General features: G+C 43.5%; 1 protein-coding gene across 1 annotated transcript in view; it reads left to right on the top strand.

Moving 5' to 3' along the window:
• The window catches only part of cxadr (CXADR Ig-like cell adhesion molecule), a 38,559-nt gene extending 19,370 nt beyond the window's left edge, over window positions 1-19,189 (top strand). The window contains exons 2-7 of the mRNA XM_031740211.2: window positions 6,389-6,561; window positions 9,879-10,083; window positions 13,379-13,534; window positions 13,660-13,782; window positions 15,265-15,403; window positions 16,392-19,189. Of these exons, the coding sequence (XP_031596071.1) occupies window positions 6,389-6,561; window positions 9,879-10,083; window positions 13,379-13,534; window positions 13,660-13,782; window positions 15,265-15,403; window positions 16,392-16,674 (1,079 nt within the window). The 3' untranslated portion in view covers window positions 16,675-19,189. The remainder of the gene's footprint in view (window positions 1-6,388; window positions 6,562-9,878; window positions 10,084-13,378; window positions 13,535-13,659; window positions 13,783-15,264; window positions 15,404-16,391) is intronic.

The raw sequence follows: 19,189 nt of genomic DNA, 5'->3' as shown, positions 1-19,189 counted from the left end.
GCCCCATAAACACTTTCAAATGCTGAAGTAACATCAACGTCTCCTTTTTATGAATCTTCCTGCTGTGTCCTCTGACTTAACCTCTTTCTACCTCTCTTTACCTCACTCACTGACTCGCTCACTTTCCCCCTCGCTTCCTCCCATGCAGTCTTTTAAGCACCACGGCAACCTTCTCTGAGGGATTGGTTGCCAGGAGACAGGATTCGCTCCCCATTGTATGCCAACAAAGCTGGCGGTGAGGTGGGGGGGTTACAATCAGCAGGACTGTGGAGAATTGGAGGCCTGTGGGACTGGCACTTTACAATCACGGGTGTGTTGGAGAGAAGGGAGACAGAGGCTGGGAGGGACAGAGAGGGGGATGAGTGAGTGAGAGATAGTGGTAGTGGGGGGGGGGGTGTTATAGGGTGGAGCACGCTGACACCCTAAATTCCTTCTGTTCATTCCTGGTCTCCCAGTAACCATGCTGGGTGTGCTGCGTCAGACAGTGAGTCGCTCACAGACAGCCACGAATAGTTATTAGGATAGACTTTAATTAGCCAGCACTCACTCCCTCATTGCTCAGCTCTCCTCCTACATGCGCACACACAGGACGACACGCATCTTACTGCAATGGCAGTAAGCTCAAGGAAATAAATCTGTGGCTGGTGTCTTTGCATGACTGCGTTTAGAACCAGCCCATTTTTCATAGTTTTCCTTGGACTTTAATGATGGCCTTCCTTATCACTCGATTATATTACCCTCAGGGAAGAAGGCCCGTTTACTTTTGCTCTGCTGCTATTTCTCTTAATAAACACTGAAGCTCATCCTATATAAGCCGATGATTGTATGCAGCACCGTCTCACAGCTGCAGACTTTGACCTCAGTGAGATCATATCTGTTGTGATTGTGGTGTTTCACATCCTGAATACAGTATATGTTGCTCAACACTGTGTGAGCTACAAACAGTGTGGTTTGTCTTGTGACATAAGAAGGCTTTTTTTTTTCCTGTTGGTAATGTTGAAATCATAACAATGAGCTCAATTGATATGTCCTAGTGTGTTTATAATGCAGCCAGTGGGTGTGTTTTAGAAATATTATTCATTAGTGGTCTTAAAGGCCTTGAAAACCTTTTTTCACACACAGCTCAGTTAAAGTTTTTATGTATGGGGCAGATTCTTGTCAGTGGTTAAAGAAGATGGGGCCCAGCTAATGTGATGCCATATGCTGTGTGCTGTCGCACTCACAAGTCCTGATACAGCAGATTATCTGATTTTAAAGATGTTTCAGAGCTTTATTTTCAGCACATGATTTGATCTAATGTGTATTGTTGTTTTTGGGCCGCATCAGACAACATGTTAGCATGTGGCCGTGAGTATGTGCACGAGCTGCACTGTTGTGTGCATGTTGTGTGTACATGAAAACACATCTTATAATCAGACACAGGTGAGGTCAGTCAACTGCTGCATCCCTGCTTGTGACGTTCATCACTATCACTTTTAGAAAGGTACAAATCTCCCCTGCATGCTGCCTCTTACATCAAATCGAGTCTGTTTTTTGCTTTCATTAAGTCTAAAACTGTCATTTACCTGCGAGAGGTCTCTGTTGGCGACCTGAGCTGCACTGCTTCTACATACACAGACTCTGCTCTTAGCTACAATAGCAGGGGGAAATAAAAGCTCAAATTCACTGCAGGTGATGTTGACTATGCTCATGGCAACTATGGCCATATGGCAAAACTCGTGGGCACATTGGCTCTCTCCATTATTTTCATGGCTATGTCTAAATGAAGCTTTGGAAAACAGTGACATAGACACCCATGGATGACATGCTGTCACTTTAACAGATCATTAAAGCTAGTTACGTTACACATTTAATGTCTGAAAAGGGCTTATGAATACTCAGATTATCTTATTTGCATTGCACTTCCTGTGCTTGAGTTTATACTTCCTGAAGTAGGATTAAATGGATTTATATCATCGTTGGGGGGGGAGTTGTGTCTGCATGTTGAGCTTGATGAAGAATCAAGAATACACTTCCTGTGTTTCTTTTTCTTTGGCGTGTCTATCACAGAATATGTTGTCATTGAGGTGTATAGGCAATCAAATGTGTCTGCCCGTTGAAGGTGTAACATCCTGAAATGGCATTTTTTCTCATTTGTGTGGTGTCTAATGAAAAGGCCTCTAGCTGCACTGTAATTGAAACAAATGCTACCCAAGGTTCCAGATAGCTGCCATTGATTCAACAGGTACATCATTACTCATCAGAGAAAGCAGTCACTGCGATAAACCAGTCCAGCTGAATACTTTCTTTTTCTCCCCTCTCTAAGCAACTTTAAAATGTGCTGTAGCTTCTTTAAGTGTTTGATGAATCGACACGGCGTTCCTTAATGCTGATGCCAGGCTGAGTATCCGCTTTGACAGTGACAGACACATGTCTAGCTTTTCTCTATTTTGCTTCCCATTTCTCGTGCTTCTGCTGACGGCGGTGGATCGTTCCCATCAAGGGCATCTGTCAAAATCTGTGGGCCGAAACAACCAGCTGCAGCCCCGGTGGCCATGGGAATAAAACTGAGCTTGTGCTATCCTGTCATATCAAGTGCTCACATTCTCTGAGCTTCAGCAGTCGTGGGTTTGACTCAGATTGTCACACTCTGTGTATAAGTTTCTTTCTTTCGTCTACCACAGGGGCATGAAGCCACTGAGGGACTTGACTTGTAGCTAAACCTTTCTTCACCTTGAGAGCCAGGAAACATATTTCCTCTGCAGTGAGCTGTCTCGATGTTAGAATTGCCACATTAGATATCCTGGCTAACTCTACTGTATGATGACATTGAAACGTTGGGGTTAGGCATCTGCGATCAGCTGGTTTGGATAACAGAATATCTCGAAGGTTAAACGATGAATTGTAGCCATAGTAGTAACCCTCTATGGTACACGATGCACTGAAACACTGTTTGTTTGCTACATCTACACCTTGGAAGCTGATTTTTTTTCCCTCCTTTGATTTTAATTTTTTGCTGTTAATATGTGTAAACAGTCACCAGGTTTGGCTGCTGTTCCACCAAATACGTCTGCAGATTAGTCCGCTCCATCTGTCAGTTGGTATATGAAAGGAGCTAAAATGAGATGCAGATGTAGCTATGGACAAAAATACCCAGCAGATACATTCAGTTACATGTTTGATGCCATTTTGCAGTATTTTTAAGTGTAACACATTTAAAGCACTTTTTAGCAGCAACATATTGAGATGATTTTTTTTTTTTTTTTAAGAAGTTCTCCTGCTCGTTGGTTGGACGGTGGCAAGCTGTCAGGATTTTAATACATTGAGGCAGCATGTGACAGCTCCATTCTCTATGGGCTGTGTTCCTGCTGGAGCTTAAATCTCTTATTGAATAAAAAATCTTAACCCAGATGATGTCGCCCTGGAAATTATGTTTATTCATTCTAAGAATAAATGCTTGAGAGCCTGCTTCAGTTTGTCTTTATTATTATCACCATTCGTTCAGCTAAGCTATGATCTGCTGTGTTAGTCTTGCTTTACATTCTGCAAATGTATAGTGTGTGTGTGTGTGTGTGTGTGTGTGTGTGTGTGTGTGTGTGTGTGTGTGTGTGTGTGTGTGTATATATATAATATATATGCAAAAATAATTTCTTTTGCTATTTTTTTTTATTTATTTTTTGTTTTTCTGTCAGTAAATTTTAACCCTTTATGCTCCGATGCAGTGTTTTTAGCACAAGGCTTGCTCTCTTTACTGAAGCTTAGTGCTGTCACCCTTATCACACACTCTAAGCTCTTTGGCCTCAGAATAAAAACTCCCATCCTAATTATGAAAAACATGCTTTATTCTCATTTTTAGGCCATCTTTCAAATGATGTTAAACACAATATAAAGTCATCTCCAAAACTGTCAGCAAGCTCACAGTTAACACAGGGTTCGTACGGGTGCTTGAAATCCTGGAAAGTGCTTGAATTCTAATGTCCTCTTTTCAAGGTTTGGAAAGTGCTTGAATTTCAGATGTGGTGCTTAAAAGTGCTTGAAAATGTAACTGTATTTCATTCACAATAAATAGCTATCTGATTGAATAGTTTTCTTATCAGATAGAGAAATAAAAATGAGTTGCAAAAAGCAAAAGCAAAATTTCCCCGCCTGGGCTGCCTTGCGTCTGTTTCAATATAGACCCCGCCCTCCCTCAGACAGTCGGGGATGAGTGCGCTAACATATCTGTAGGCTGCTGTTTTAATGCTTTTAATGATGGAAAACAACAATGGCGGAGTTTGCACTCTCTGGTCGCATGATAGGTGAGTCCTAGTAAATAATTTTCCAGTACGCCTACGTTACACATGCTATTTTTAAAAAAAAAAAATATGATTATTGTTTTGCTAGCTGTCAAACTCGCTGCAGAAATGATTGAAATGCACTGAGTGTGATGCAGTATGGCAGCGCTATTACGGAATATTACTTAGCAATAATATGAGTTAATTTACTCAAGTGAAAGCTTTAAACATTAGCCCGATACATAACTAGCTAACTTAAGGCTTTCTGATTAACCCTCTGGGGTCGACGGACCCAGAGTCTCCATTTCAACTTGGGTCGAATGTGCGGACTTCAAGCTATATACCAGTTTTAATTGTGTTGATAGGTACAACAGTGGCGTTTACTCCGGGAAGAAACGGTAAAAACGGCGTTTTTTATGGAGAGCGCTAGCAAAGACGCTTTGCTTGTGAGTGAAAAAAGAAAAAACACTCCTTCCCCATTGGTGGAAAAATGTACCATGTCGACCAATCAAAAAATGATACGGCAACATGTGATATTTGGTTGTTGGGAAGACAGAGAGCGAGTGAGCGATAAAGAGAGAGAGAGAGTTTTGATACGAGATTTGTGACGTTTATCGTGTTTGTAGTCTCAAGTTAGTGTGTTATCTTGTGTCGTTAGTGTGTGTAGTGTAGTCGTTTTGTTTTGTGTGCCAGTTCTACTAGTGAACGTTACAGTTGCTGCAAAAAGCCACCAAAGGCAGATTGCAGTGTAAACGCTGAGTGACACACCTGCTGTCAGACCTGCAGGATTCATCCCTGTGCTGTTCTCATCTGTGTTATAGTGGACACTAACTATTTTTTGGAGTTGCATAAATAATTTGTGTGCCTTCTTATTTGACGAAGAGCACCTGATTGTTCTGTAAATAGTTTTGAATGGTTATATAAAAAACGTCTGAGCCTTGGCTGCATTTTTAGGTAAATAGTACCAATGTAACTTTGTTGTTTGCAAAACTTGTTCATATTTTTTAAAAATGTCCAATTTCTATTTGCATTTCAAGTTATGAAAATGATTCGTTAAACATGCTTGTGGGTTTTACAGTCAAAAATACCACTTTCTACTTGTATTTTAAATTTTGTCTGAATTTAGATAAATTGTGATGACACATTATGTCAAAATGAGTAAATAACAGTTTGGCAAGATAAACAGTTTTTAATGGTGAAATATAGAGGCCAAATCAAAAGTAGTCGAAAACGGCCAATTATACCCTGGACCCCAGAGGGTTAAAGGCTAGAAGCAAAGTTGTCACCAAGTACTGTTTATATTTGTGTGTATTGCTGCAGGTTTTTGAGTATTAATTTGGTGCCTTTGGGTGAAATAATGGTAATATGAGGGACTGATCCATATGGTCACAAAGAATAGCCACTTGTTTCTTTGCTACCAAGGTTCCCCGGCTTTCATTCAAAATGTGTTTATCGCCACCTACACATTAAACTACTTAAACAGTCAGTGCTGTTCTCCATGCCTGTCTGACATGATGTTATTAGCACAAACACTTTAAAGGTGATCATTTAGGACTTTAGCAATAATACAGACAACAATCTAGTTGGCAATAAACAGTTTTATTGGGAATTAACTTAAAAAACAAACAAACATCTGTCTCCTATTTTTTTTGTCACACAGGAAAGAAGCATCAATATCTGATCAGAAGACTTATTTCTTTATTTTTCGTTTTTCTTTATTATTTTTTTTCAACAGGAGAAGAATATCTGTAGCAAGTTGATTTGTTCACATTTGCACATCTTAATTTTTAAGTGAAATGTGCATTTTGAGTTTATACACTAAGTATATAAGGTGACCGTTCCTTTTGCAGTATTTTTGTGTGGTGCGTTTTCCTATGTCTGAACAAAAGGGGAGCTAAGGTGTCTTTTCACATGGTCTTACTGAGGTGATGCGAATTGAAACAGGCATTCTTTTTTTTTTTTGGGGGGGCGCGTGGAAAAGCTTAAAAATGGATCTTGAAAGTGCTTAAAAAGTGCTTGAATTTGACCCTGAAAAAAGCGTACGAACCCTGTTAACAGCTCTTGCAAACGTAGTTGTCCTTGTTTTATTATAAATGTTGCCGTTAGTGACATTAATTGGCGTTCTTTGGTTCCAGGCTTGACCTCAGGTCTACAGATCACATCATCTTCAGCGTCTACGCCCACAGAGGTGGCCAGCGGACAGAGCGTGAAGCTGGATTGCCAGTTCACTCTGGCTTCTGAGGATTCTGGACCACTGGATATTGAATGGAGCTTGGTGGCGTCTGACAACCAGAAAGACGACCAAGTGGTAAGTGTTTTAAAATGAAAATATGTCGCGTGTGTGCTGTCTTTAATTCATAACGGTCTCTGGGCTATGAAAAGGTAAACCCTGGGCCTCTGAAAAGAGCTTGGGAAGCTGCTGAAGCCCTGACAGCACGTGGAGATCCTCCATTTAATGGCAGCCTCGTTCAGTGTTTAAATGTGAAGCCATGAGGAATATTAACTATGTCTGAATGAAAGAATGCCATCACTTTAACAGATGAAGCCAGCGGAGTGCCTGAAACAGCCTTTGGAGATGGTTTCTACTGTGGGACGGTCCTCTCCTGTGGCTCTCTGCTCTGCCACCTGTCACAAAGCTTTTTCATCCCTCTCTCCCTTTTTTCCTTCCCTTGTGTCCTATGGCTTTTTTGTGAGCCAAATGTTATAAGTGGGTCACAGCCTCATCATTAGGCATCTCTGTCCTCCACCCACTGTTGTTTCTGTCTGCAGTCCCAACCAGCCCTCCTCTCAGTCAGGTAGAACTGACTGCACAGAGTTTTGCCTTTTCATTTGCACAGATTGCCTTTCAGTCTGTTTTTGCTGTGACTCATTAGCTGGAGTGTGGGAGGAAATACACGTTCGCTTAAAAACTTTGTCTTTTGTTCCTGGTATATCTGTGATTGTCATGATGAAAGCTCATGTCTCGTTTTTGTATGAACTGTGTGATTGTGGTTCCCTGGGACGGCCTCTTCCTTGTGTCTGAATACAGCTGCAGAAATATATCAAATATCCCCGAAAAGCCTTTGATTCCACAGTTTGTCTTTATTACGGGCCATTTTGCTGGCTCCAGTGTGCACATGTGTTAATGTTACCAAACCTTTGGAGGGATTTAGACAAGTCGGACATCTCTCTCTGAACATATTTGTTCTCCTTGACCTATCAGATTTTTCTCGCTATATACACACACTCAGATTTGTGTAGCCGTTAACCAACATGAAGTCGTGCGCACAGTAAATTCTTTGTAATTAGTGGCGTGTTGACTCCAAATTGCTATTTTAATATATGTGGCAGTGTTCAATAGAATTAGGCCAACCTGCTAAGAACAAAGCTGCCGGGCCAGTCGGAACAATGAAAGTTTTTAGCCAGAGGCTCCCAGATGCTCAGAACCTTTGCTCACCTGAGCTGTGCAAATCCAGACCGGACAAAGGGAAAAGCAGATAATATTTTTAAATAGAGAACTAGTCTGTAAGAGCAGGACATAAGGCCATACATGGCATACATAAGGGGTTGTATGGCATGTCTGGCATATGCCAGTGACCTCATTCGAAGCTTTTTGTTCTGTGCTTTATGTTTTGAGCTTTTCTCAGCATCAATGTGTGTAGTGGCAGCGCCTTTTATTTGACATATCCTGCATATCGTCAGGGTCTTTTTCAGGGTGGTGGAGCATAGCTAATGCATCCTGCTTTGTTAGGCCTCAGTGTGAGATGCCAGACATGCCTACAGTATCAGTCATTTGCATTTGGCTCTCATTGCCTGGCTACAGAGCTGCTGGAGGGAGGGCGTGCCCTGACTGAGCATTCACCACCAATGTGAAAACAACAGCAACAGAAAACAATTATGAAACCTGATGTCAGCAGGAGAAAGAAAACACAGCTCTATCCCACAAACTGCTTCCTTGCCTTTGAGTGTAACAGCAGAGCCTTTTGTTTGTTGAAGTTATTGAAACAGGAATTTCTGCATATTGAAGGATTTGTGTGTAAAAATGTGTTTGTTGGACGTTGATTACATTTTCAGGTAGAGATTGAGCGCTAACCTCGTGAATCGGTTTGAGCTCGTCCCCTGAAAGGTGGCGGCAGCAGCACTTCGAGTTACCAGCCTCAGTGGGAGTGCAGAGACAGAAGGGGGCTCCCCTTGAGCTATGCAGGTTGTTTAGATAATACAGGTATTGCTGCTGTGTGCTTTGCCTCTCAAATGAGCTGCAGCTTTTCCTCTTTCACTCCCCGAGCAACAGCGTCACATGACAATGATCTCATCTCAACGTGTGCTCCATGAAACTGGGGCTGGCCAGTAGAGCTCTTCTTACCTCTGCAGCACGATCCATCCACGTTGTATGGTAGGCCAGCTGGCGATTGCATCGTTACACAGCCTACCTGTTGTGAGATGCAGCACTTCTGTCCTTCTCCAGCTCGTCTAGTCATTTGCCCTTTAAGGTTTCATGATCTTTTTTTTTTTAATTCTCAAGGTTATTGTGCAGTTTATTTCTTTATTTATTTTAGCTGGAGGTGTGCATGTGCATAAGCACTCCCATCTGTGAAGTAGTTGAGCCCAAGTGAGAGCTCTTGTCTGGCTGAGCTCGGGGCAATTTAATTTCCTCTTCACCGTGGTCTCATCTCGCTCATCTCTGTTATTGCTGCTGATGTTGTGATCCCCAGTGAAGTCAGACGGATAGGTTTTCCTCCCCTGAGAGCCAAGAGGAATTTTACCAGAATTACCTGTTTACATGGCTAATACGTACAAGATGAACACAGCGGGCACTGTGAGTTCGCCTGTCTCGAGAAACCAGGCGTCCAGTCGGGAATTGAGCAGCAGGTCGACTCGGCGTAGGCACATTAGAAGCTCGCTGACTCGTTCTCTTTGTTTTGCACCTTGTGCTTCCTTTGAGTGCTCTGCTTCCTCTGATAGGTTCATTATTCCTCCTCTCCTCCTGCCATGTTAAGTTTTCTCTCTGCTCGTCTCCACTCTGGGGTATTGCTGTGCGAGTGTCTGCTGTTGATCATGGCACAGAAAAGCCTGCTGATGACTGTCTCCATGGAAATGTGTAGAATATGCCAGCGTCTGTGAAAGAGAATGAAAATTCTTTTCATTGTTGTTTGTGTTTCTTGTCCCCTCTGTTCTTTTTCCGTGTGTTTCTGTTTCCCCCTCCACTATCTGCCCACTTCTAGCTACAAAGCTTCTCATTAGCTCCACCTGGCCTTTATTTCGAGGCATTTCCTTGCTGCTTTCAAGACCCAGACAGTTGTGTGCATGTGTGTGGTGAAGTGGTTGGATAGAATTGGGAGCTTTGTTGACACAGCAGGTGTTGATTTAGCTCCACAGTGCTGGCTTTGTTTGTTCCACCTTCATTCTTCTTACGCACAGAAAGGGCAAAGCAGCAGAGGCTGGCAGGCTGAAGGGCAGCGCAGAGATAAGAGACTGTCCTTTATTGCTTCTGTGCATTTCAGCTGGTTCAGTAAACAAAGCCAATGCTTGCAGGAAGTAAACAACTTTCGTCTCAGGGGCTTTGTTCACTTTCTTTTTCTAGCACTATTTTTATGGGTTTTTTTAGGTTTAAATGTTAATCTTTCCTTTGCTTTATTTCCAAAACAGATCATTTTGTATTCGGGCGACAGAGCCTATGAGAACTACGACACACCCGTCAAAGGTCGGGTCCACTTCAATTCGCCCGATCCAAAGAATGGCGACGCCTCAGTCAACATTCTAACGGTGAAGCCAACGGACACCGGCACCTACCAGTGCAAAGTGAAGAAGGCCCCTGGTGTCCGCAACAAGAAAATGCAGCTGGTTGTTTTGGGTATGTAGGACGGTCACATTAGCATCAGGCTAGCAGTGTCCTAGCACTTTTTTCCCTCACAGGGTAAATTCTGCCTCTGCTGTGGAAACACACCAGATCATACGCCCTTTGTCCACTTTGGCTGTTTTGATGTAATCCCTCCTAAGAGAGCATAACCTTCCCTGTGGCTGCAGAGCACTGCCCCTACGCTCGCCGCGATGGTGTCTAAAAGGATTATACAGACATTTTTAAATATTTTTTTGTATTTTACCCATTTTAATACCTGCTCTGTACATTTGAGCACAAATTTCACAAAAAAACTTAATTCACTTTGGTTTTATTAATATTTCATTAGCTATCTTCTTATAATGTCACTCAGGAAAAGTTATGCTTTTCCACTTAACCTTAATTAACAGCTGAGATCGCCATGGCATTGCTAATGAAAGATCATTTCCACTGTTACAAATCAGACTGAAAAGGCGAACAGGCTGAAAGGAAGTGAATGCGCTCAGCTGTTGTTTTTATTGCGCAGAGTGAGATGGGTGACACATCATAGTTGTATAAGTCAGACGATTCAGTCCCGAGGCAAACACACTCACGCACAGTGGCCTCACTGGTCAGTCAGGCAGCTAAATGATGTTGAAAGTGAATCGCCTCCCGAAACCAGCCCGCTATTTGCATGTGGGGAAAAAACAGCCTACACGTGTAACACTATAGTGTGTGTGTGTGTGTGTGTGTGTGTGTGTTGTGGGATAAGCTGTGTATTTAGCTGCTGTGGAAGCTCTGTTATCAGCACAGTTTCTGTTCTAAAGATAGGACGAGCTCCAGAAATGGCTGCCTGTCCTGCTGACGCGATATCGTGAAGAAGAGTGACCGCACCGCACCAACTAGCTCAACCAGAAAAATACGAGTTGGTGAGAAGCAAACTTGTGATGCAGCAGCACAAAGCAGTGCTCTAATAAAGGATGAATGCTGCTGATAATTTGGCCAAAAAACGTGGCAGCATCTGACTCGAGAGGCATCGACAAGGCCTTCAGGGAGGCAAACTGAAGAAATTAGTCACTGCTTGAGCCAGCGCTAATACATTTGACTCTGCATGTACTGCGATAGCTTCTCCTGCCAGCTATGCTTCTACATTCTCATACTAAATTCTCATTTGTTTGAAATTTTGCTTAGTGCTTTAAAAAAAACAGCCTAGTTATCATTCCCGTATGAAACATAGGCCGCATGCAGCACAGGCAGTGGTTGATCTTATTGTTTAGCAGCATAATATGATGCATGAGCCTGCTGTGTTTTATCCACCTGTTTCTACAGATCTGTTACAGTCACTGCCTCCTGTTAAAGTATTAACGAAACGTACACCCCTCTCACTGCTGTCGAGGTGTTCTAGTTATCCTCCTTATTTAGATCATTTGACTGTATTTGTTCATTCTGAGCTGCTGTGGATAAGGGCATCGGCTAATGAATAAACATGTAGTGAGGCTGAAATCCGGATAGCTTTAGCTGTGAGTGTTTGTGTGTGTTTGAGAGATGGCTCGAGGCTACAGAAGCTGACAGGCTGCTAGTTGTTGACCCCAGGGGTAGGGGATGTTAAAAGGACAGGTGAGGACATCTTGCCTGCTCTGCATTTTACCTTGAGGTTGATGTTGTCACGAGGTGGATGATCCCCAAGAGCAGGGCAGGCGTGCACATGTGTGTGTCTGTGTGCATGAACATAAATAAACCTCAGTATATTTACCGGGTTTTTGCCGTGGTTTATCACGATCGCTGCCATACGCACACACACATGCTGACACCTGCAGTGTACATGGTGTCCAGGTGCTGTGCACAGGGTAGCATGCCTTGTTGTGTATTCTCCTCTGGTTGCAGCAGGACATTGAAGTTAACAGGAGGAGAGTACCCACCTGCAGTTCAGTGCTGCACGTCAGCATCTCTAACAACTGTTTCTGACTAGGCCCCGCCTACGCTCTCAGCAGCCAATCACTCGGCCCTGCCCGTGTTCAGACAATCCTCATCACATCCAGCTCAAAGCTCAACAGCCAATCTCATTAATTCAGTCTGCCTGGCCCGCGAGTCACTTATATTTCACTTTACGGTTCCACAGTTAGACATCAGTTATTTGTGAAGCGGTGCATCTCCTGTCTGTAATGCATACCAAGATCTATTTTTTTCTTTTCCACGCATGACAAAAAGCCTTGTGCACGTAATGAATCTCTTCATTTAACACTGTAGGGTTGTCTGTATCGCGTTGTCTCTGCGCTCTTCCAGCCGGTCTCCTTCTGACCTCATCATTCAGAAGAATAAATCCACTCAAAGGACAGAAGCCCTAAAAAAAGAGGAGCTGTGCGTTTCAACGCTCAGATGTGTCGACTTGACTTTCACCTTTAAAAGACGCTTTTAAAAATGTCATAACTCACTGACATTTTGTGTGTGTGTGTGTGTGTGTGTGTGTGTGTGTGTGTGTGTGTGTGTGTGTGTGTGTGTGTGTGTGTGTGTGTGTGTGTGTGTGTGTGTGTGTGTGTGTGTGTGTGTGTGTGTGGTGAGCCAATGTGTGTCTAGGTGAAACACAACTGCAGCAAAGTGCAGGCCAGAGACTTGGGAGCCACGCCGCCTTGGCCTCCATCACTCTACCATCTGTCCATTAGCACCTGCTTCATTTGTGCTCTCCTGCTTTCTGTTTTACCCCCTCTAACCTCGCCCTGTGTGTTTATTAGATTGGAAGGTGCACTCAGTGCTGTCAGTGTACTGTTAATCCTTATGGTTATGCCTGCTAAGCTCCTCCCTCCCCGCCTGACACCTGGTTCAGATCTGTAGAGCCCCACTCCAGGGTTTTGTTGTTACAGCACCATGAAGTCAGCTTTCTGACAGTGAACACAGAGCACAGTCTGTGGCCTTAGATTTCCTCTGTCCAAATATTACCCGTCACTCTCCCTTTCTCTCCCTGCCCTCACTCACCGTGTGTCTGGGCTTGTTTTTGAATCCGTCTCATCTCTTACCAACACCCCGACTGAACGAGAGCACACGTGTGCTTGCGTGTCCACTGACGCAGCGCCCTTCTTCTACTCCATTATCCTGAGTGACAGCTGTTAATAACAACAGCTGTATCAATTACTCTGATTACTGCTCTAATTTGTCAGATGAGCGCTGCTTTGAGTAAGGAAGGAAACTCAACTTTAGAGCTACACAATACACAGACGCACACTGTAAGATTGGAAAATCACTGGGTTGTAGGCAGGTGTGTTATTCTGTGCCAGTGTGACCACCTGGATGTGTCGCCCCTCTAAATGGCTTCCCTCTGCCTCTTTACTCTCCACAGAGAAGCCGTCCAAGCCCAGATGCTACATTGAGGGCTCCTCACATGAAGGCAAAGACGTTGTGCTGAGGTGCACATCTGATGCGGGAAGCAAACCCATGACATACAGCTGGGAGAAGACTACTGGCAGCAAAGTGCTGCCCGCCTCCTCAGTGCTGGGTAATGCAGCTTTTTACAAGGTCGAAAACTGTTTAAAGGTCCTGCACATAACTGTTTGTGTTTAACTCTGTCATCTTTTCACTGTGTTTGTGTTTTGTTTGTTTGTTTGTGTTTTTTTTGTTTAGATCCTGTGTCAGGCACAGTCAGCGTGAAGAATGCATCTGCCAGTGCATCTGGCACGTATCGCTGCACCACTACCAATCGCGTTGGCGCAGAGCAGTGTGTGCTCGACCTCAGCGTGACACCTAGTAAGTACCCAACCATCTTAATTAGTGTCTATTCAGTCCATTTCACATTTAGACCTTTCTGTATTCTGGTGTTTAACGATCAGGTTTGGAATAGTCGGAGTAGAAGTTTAAAAGGTTATAACCCCGTGCAAACAATGAGCTGCCCTCGCTTTTAGGACAGAGTTTATACCTACATCAGGGGTGGGGAACTCCAGGCCTCGAGGGCTGGTGTCCTGCAGGTTTTAGACGTGTCCTTGATCCAACACAGCTGATTTAAACGGCTATACAACCTCCTCAGCATGTCTTGAAGTTCTCCAGAGGCCTGCCAATGAAAACATTTGATTCAGGTGTGCTGACTCAGGGTGAGATCTAAAACCTGCAGGACACAGAGTTCCCACCCCTGACCTTAACAGTATAAACCGCAGTGGTCATCAGTAACTGTTAAAAAGGAAAAAGGAGGAAAAATCAACACAGACCTTGTTGGAATCTTTTAGATGGTGAAAATGACGACGTGCTATTTGTTTAAGAGAAAACAGGTCATTAAAATGTATTTATAACATAATTTGATGTCATTCTTCCTCCTCTGAAGTTATAGGATAGTCTATAAACCTTTAAACATGGGGGAGGATGTCAGTGATATCATTCCTATATATAAACACTTTGCATCGTCATTTCGGTGCTTATTTGCTTTGTTGATATTCAGTAAAAGTTGCTGATTTTATTTCCACTGATGCTTAAAGTACAACTATTACTTATTCTACTGACTCTGTCCCTTTTATAGGCTGCATTTAAGTCGGGCTTTGTTTGTTTGTTTTCTTGTTTTTATTGGTTTGTTCTTTTTAAATGTTAGTGTAAAAAGTGTTTGTAGGAAAACTTCATTACTGCTGTTGCTGTAGCGTTTGTCATTAGTATATGAAAAGTTTTCCTCAACATACAAAGTAAAGGTGAGTGCATGAAAAGCCTCCCAGGTTATTATAACAGGAAATGGATTGCCAGGTCAGCAGGTCAACCATCAGTCAAGCGTAAAGTCTGATGAATTCTGCTTTTAAAAGACAGAATGTTAGAGCGGCGTGTTGCTGCCATGCAGGAATGTGGAGCCTTCGTTTATGAGATCATCAGATTTCTCCATCGCAGCTATTGTTAAATGTCACTGAGCCACTGTGTGTGTGTGTGTGTGTGTGAGTGTGTGTGTGTGTGTGTGTGTGTGAGTGTGTGAGAGAGAGAAAATTAGAAGTACTCGTTCTTCTAATCGTCAAACACCACGCTATGGTTTTGTTTATATTTCACTGGAAATCCAGACGTGCTGTCAGCAAACACAGTTCCCATCACATGGATGCCAACCACGATATTTTGTTCAGTTCAGTACATTACGTGTGTTTCATGTGCTTTATGTGCCTGATTAGCTTAAAAGGAAGTGGAAGAAAGATGACATGCTTGTTATGACTCATGAGTACTCTGCTACGCCCAGCACCTTCAACCTTCTCCCTTCTTTGTGTCGTCCAGTCCCAAATACTGCCGGCATCGTCGCGGGATCCATAATTGCTGTCCTCTTGATCCTCCTCATCATCGCCATTATCCTGTTCTGCTTCTGCCGTGCTCGTAACAGGAAAAAGTACGAGAAGGAAATCTGCAATGAGATAAGGTGAGATTTGTCCCTCAGATGCACAGAGCTCCAATCTGATGGATTAATATTTTGTGTTACTGTTTGGTGTGAGAGGTGGAGCGTGTCAGGGTTACGTAATGTTGGATTACAGTGGGCGCCAAAAATGCCATAGGTAACATGTGATTATTGGTGTCGGCTCAGCGTGTAGCATGATTGGTAGTCATCTTCTCAGGCGCGTGCGCGCGCGCACACACACACACACACACACACACACACACACACACACACACACAAAACAACTGTGGAAATGGTTTTTATCTCTCAGCGTTTTTCTTTTTTCACCCCTCCTCAAATAAACAGCTGTGGTAATCAGTTTGAAAGCTTTGTTTGTTCTGTGCATCCTGTTTCGTGTTGCTGCCGGCCGCCCTCCCCCTCAGCCCCCCCTCCACAGCCACCTAACTCCCCTCGACGTCCGACTCTTCGTCCGGCCTGTGGGCTCTGCACCATCGCTCTGCTGTGGACTGAATCTGTCTTACACCACAATGTGACACCGCTCACGCTGTAGGACACAAAGGATTAGACCAATAGTCCTGTCTCGCACACACAGACGCACATTTGCTGAAACACCACAGCATGAAACTACGGACTAAACAAGTGCCGGCCCCTCAGGCTCAGTTTGATTGAGCATTTAACTGGATTATTGCTGCTTATTAGCTGTTAATGTGGTGGCAGAGGGAGTCGAGGGCATAGCTGTATTTGGATGCTCGGCTCAGTCTCTCCAGGCTCCGAGACAATGCCTGACCAATTGACTTCAATTATTTGCCCCTTGTTATCGAGTCAAGTCATGTTTCATTTTTGAAATGACTCATAGTCGATTCATTATGTTCCTCGCTGTTCCTACTTGTGGACTTTCTCTTGATTTGCAGGGCATCACAAAATCATTCTCAGTGTATTTGACACCAAGTCCACGATGACGAGTTTCCATGTTTGTTGTCTAAACGTGCTGCTGTCTGTTTTCCCCCCTCAGAGAGGATGTGCCCCCTCCCAAGAGTCGCGCTTCAACTGCTCGAAGCTTCACTGTGGCCAGCCAGCGCTCCTCACTGGGCTCCATGTCGCCTTCCAACCTGCACGAGTATGCCCTGAAGCCTCAGTACGACAAGATTCCCTCATCAGAGGAGTACGACAGGCCTCCGAGCCAGGCTCCGATGCCGCCGCCCTCCGCCGCCAAGATGGCCGGCTACAACCTGAGCCGCATGGGGGGCATCCCTGTCATGGTTCCTGCCCAGACAAGGGACGGTTCAATCGTCTAGCACATCGTCTTCACGGGAAAGGACTGTGCAAAGAGGGGACTGAACAGAAGGAAGTGGGACAAAAGCTGATGAAGAATGGAGCTGGGATGGATGCACTCGCCTGATTTTTAGCTCTTCATTATTTACATACGGGAATATTCTCTGCTTATGGAGACCCGGCTCTGCTGTGGTGCTGAGAAGAGAATTTGAGTTGTACACAACAGAGTAAATGAAGTTTTTATCAAATGCAAAAACATACAAAAAAAAAACTTTCATGAATTAATGTCCAGGAGACAAAATTAGTGTCCAGTTAATGTGGGTATAAAGCAGGCCGGCAAAGTAAATAAATGTCTGTTGTATATATGCATGTTTTTTTGTTTTGTTTCTGTTTCTTGTCTTTTTTTTAAACATACATGGCCGTTGCTGTAGAGTTGTACTGTATGTTTAAAACAGATCCAGGCCCCTGAATGGCCTGCTGCACAGCTGTATGCATGCATGTATAAAATTACAGCTGTGTGCGTGCGTGTGTCTGTAAGGCAGTATGAGAAGTTTCTCGTTCATTTACTTTCTTTAAAATACTAAATAACTGTTTGAGCCGGTCTTCACTTGGTCCTGATGATAAAACTTCAGTGTAAAACCTCTTCAGAGACGCTCGTTAGGAGGAAAGTCACAGATCTGGTTTAATCCCTGCACCGAGTGCACCGACTGCTTATGTGGGTCAGCCGTTTTCTTTCCAACGCTTCTTCTGTTGTTTGAATTGTCCACTGTGGGGTTGGCTGGGGATTTGAGGGTGGACAGGATTGGCTGGCAGCGAGGGGGAGGTTCAGGCGAGCAGATCTTGTGATTGGGTGTATTGTTGCTTCTTGAGTGAGCTTAAAAAGAACCAGTGTCCATCCCCCAACTCTTCTCCAGAAAACTTTGAAGAGGTGCAGAGAAATAATGGAGGCAGCTGGACAACAAGGTTCACTGAGCACTCGGCACTGATTTTGTTTGACTGTCCGCAGGCCTTTAACCACCCGAAGGACGTGTAGGCGTACCGAACGGATTAAACACCAAGTTTTAATTTATCATCGGTAGTAGCTCACCCCCCTCAGAGGTGCCACGTATGCAATCCTCTGTATCTGAGGTGCATTACAAGGATCCTATATCTTAATGAACCTTCTCTGTGTGGTTAATGTGAAACCTTTTGTGGCTTAATTAAGATGTTTTTTTAATGATGTAAAGCAGGATGAAGAAAGTTCCCACACAGAGAAACAAATGGTGAATATTCTGTCTACATTATAACCAATCCAAGTTTATTTTGCTCTCAGATCCTGTGAACGTTGGTGCGGTCGGTCGGTTTAAGTTGCCATAATGACGTCTGTTATTTAATTTCCATTCTTCCACCATTTGGAAGACCAAAAATCTCATCTTCTGTTTTCTATTTTCCAAGATAAAAAGTAGTAATTTAGCGGGGAAAAGTGTTTCTTTTCACTCTGACGCCTTATTGTGCTCCTTGTTTTAGCCTTACACACTCCTCCTTCGTTCACTTCCTCACAGCTCAGTTATGATGACTTCTATCGTGCCTTGTTTTCCCAGTTCAGTTGTGTTGTAGCACGTCTGCCACTGGTACACTGCGCCGTGTGCAGTAACATCGCCCTGCATGGCCGCCAGTGCCACGATATCAAAGAACAATAATCTGTACACAGCCTGTTTTGTACTTTCTGTTGTCCCACACCCACTTACCTCATAGATTCCCCCACAGCTTGCAAAACCTTTACGACTGTCTTAAACCTTCTATTTTTTTATTCCAAAAACATGATTTTGTTCTTTTTTTTTAAACTTCATTTTAAACCTCAGTAAGCAGTTTTTTTTTTTCTCTTTTTAAGAAAAGAGAAAAAAACAGCTAAATGGCTCCGGCTGTATGTATAAATATTTTGTCAAAGTAACCCTATCTAATCGCAACAAAATGAAAGATGTAAAGACGACACTGTCTATATGGATGTTTGTGATGCTCTGCTGTGCTTGACACATCTATATCTAGGAGGGGGTTAGTACAGAGCGCGTGTGCGTCAGGTTTTCGTGTGTGTATCTAAGAGGAGGTGACAGCTGTAGAAAAGTCTTGGCCCCTGGACTGCAGATTTGATGTAACACCAAGAAAAGTGAGATGCGGGCCTGTCTAGACAAAGAAATTACATCTGTCAGATCTACTTAAACACTCTTCTGTGTGCAGGTTTGTGTGCGAGAGCGAGAACTGGCAGATGTATTGCTGAGGGGAGTTTGTTGGTGGGCCCCTATAGGATTCTATTTAGACCCTTCACCTGCTGGCAAAGTGTACAGAGCTCACAGAGAGGCGCTCCTGCTACTGTCCCTCTCTGTGCTCACAACATTAATAACTAATATTACTAACCGTACTAATAGTAGCTTTGAAATCAGCCTACTAATACTATATGAAGATCTACTTTTAAGGTTTGCACGTGCGTGGAAACCGCTTTTCTTTTTTGTGTGTATCATTTGTGCTTTATTTTTGAATAATAAAAGTCCATGAAACAAGAAA

Source organism: Oreochromis aureus, linkage group 10 (assembly GCF_013358895.1).
Source record: "Oreochromis aureus strain Israel breed Guangdong linkage group 10, ZZ_aureus, whole genome shotgun sequence".
Classification (NCBI taxonomy): domain Eukaryota; kingdom Metazoa; phylum Chordata; class Actinopteri; order Cichliformes; family Cichlidae; genus Oreochromis; species Oreochromis aureus.
The sequence above is the reverse complement of the archived record's forward strand: the minus strand, read 5'-3'. Positions and strand labels throughout refer to the sequence as shown.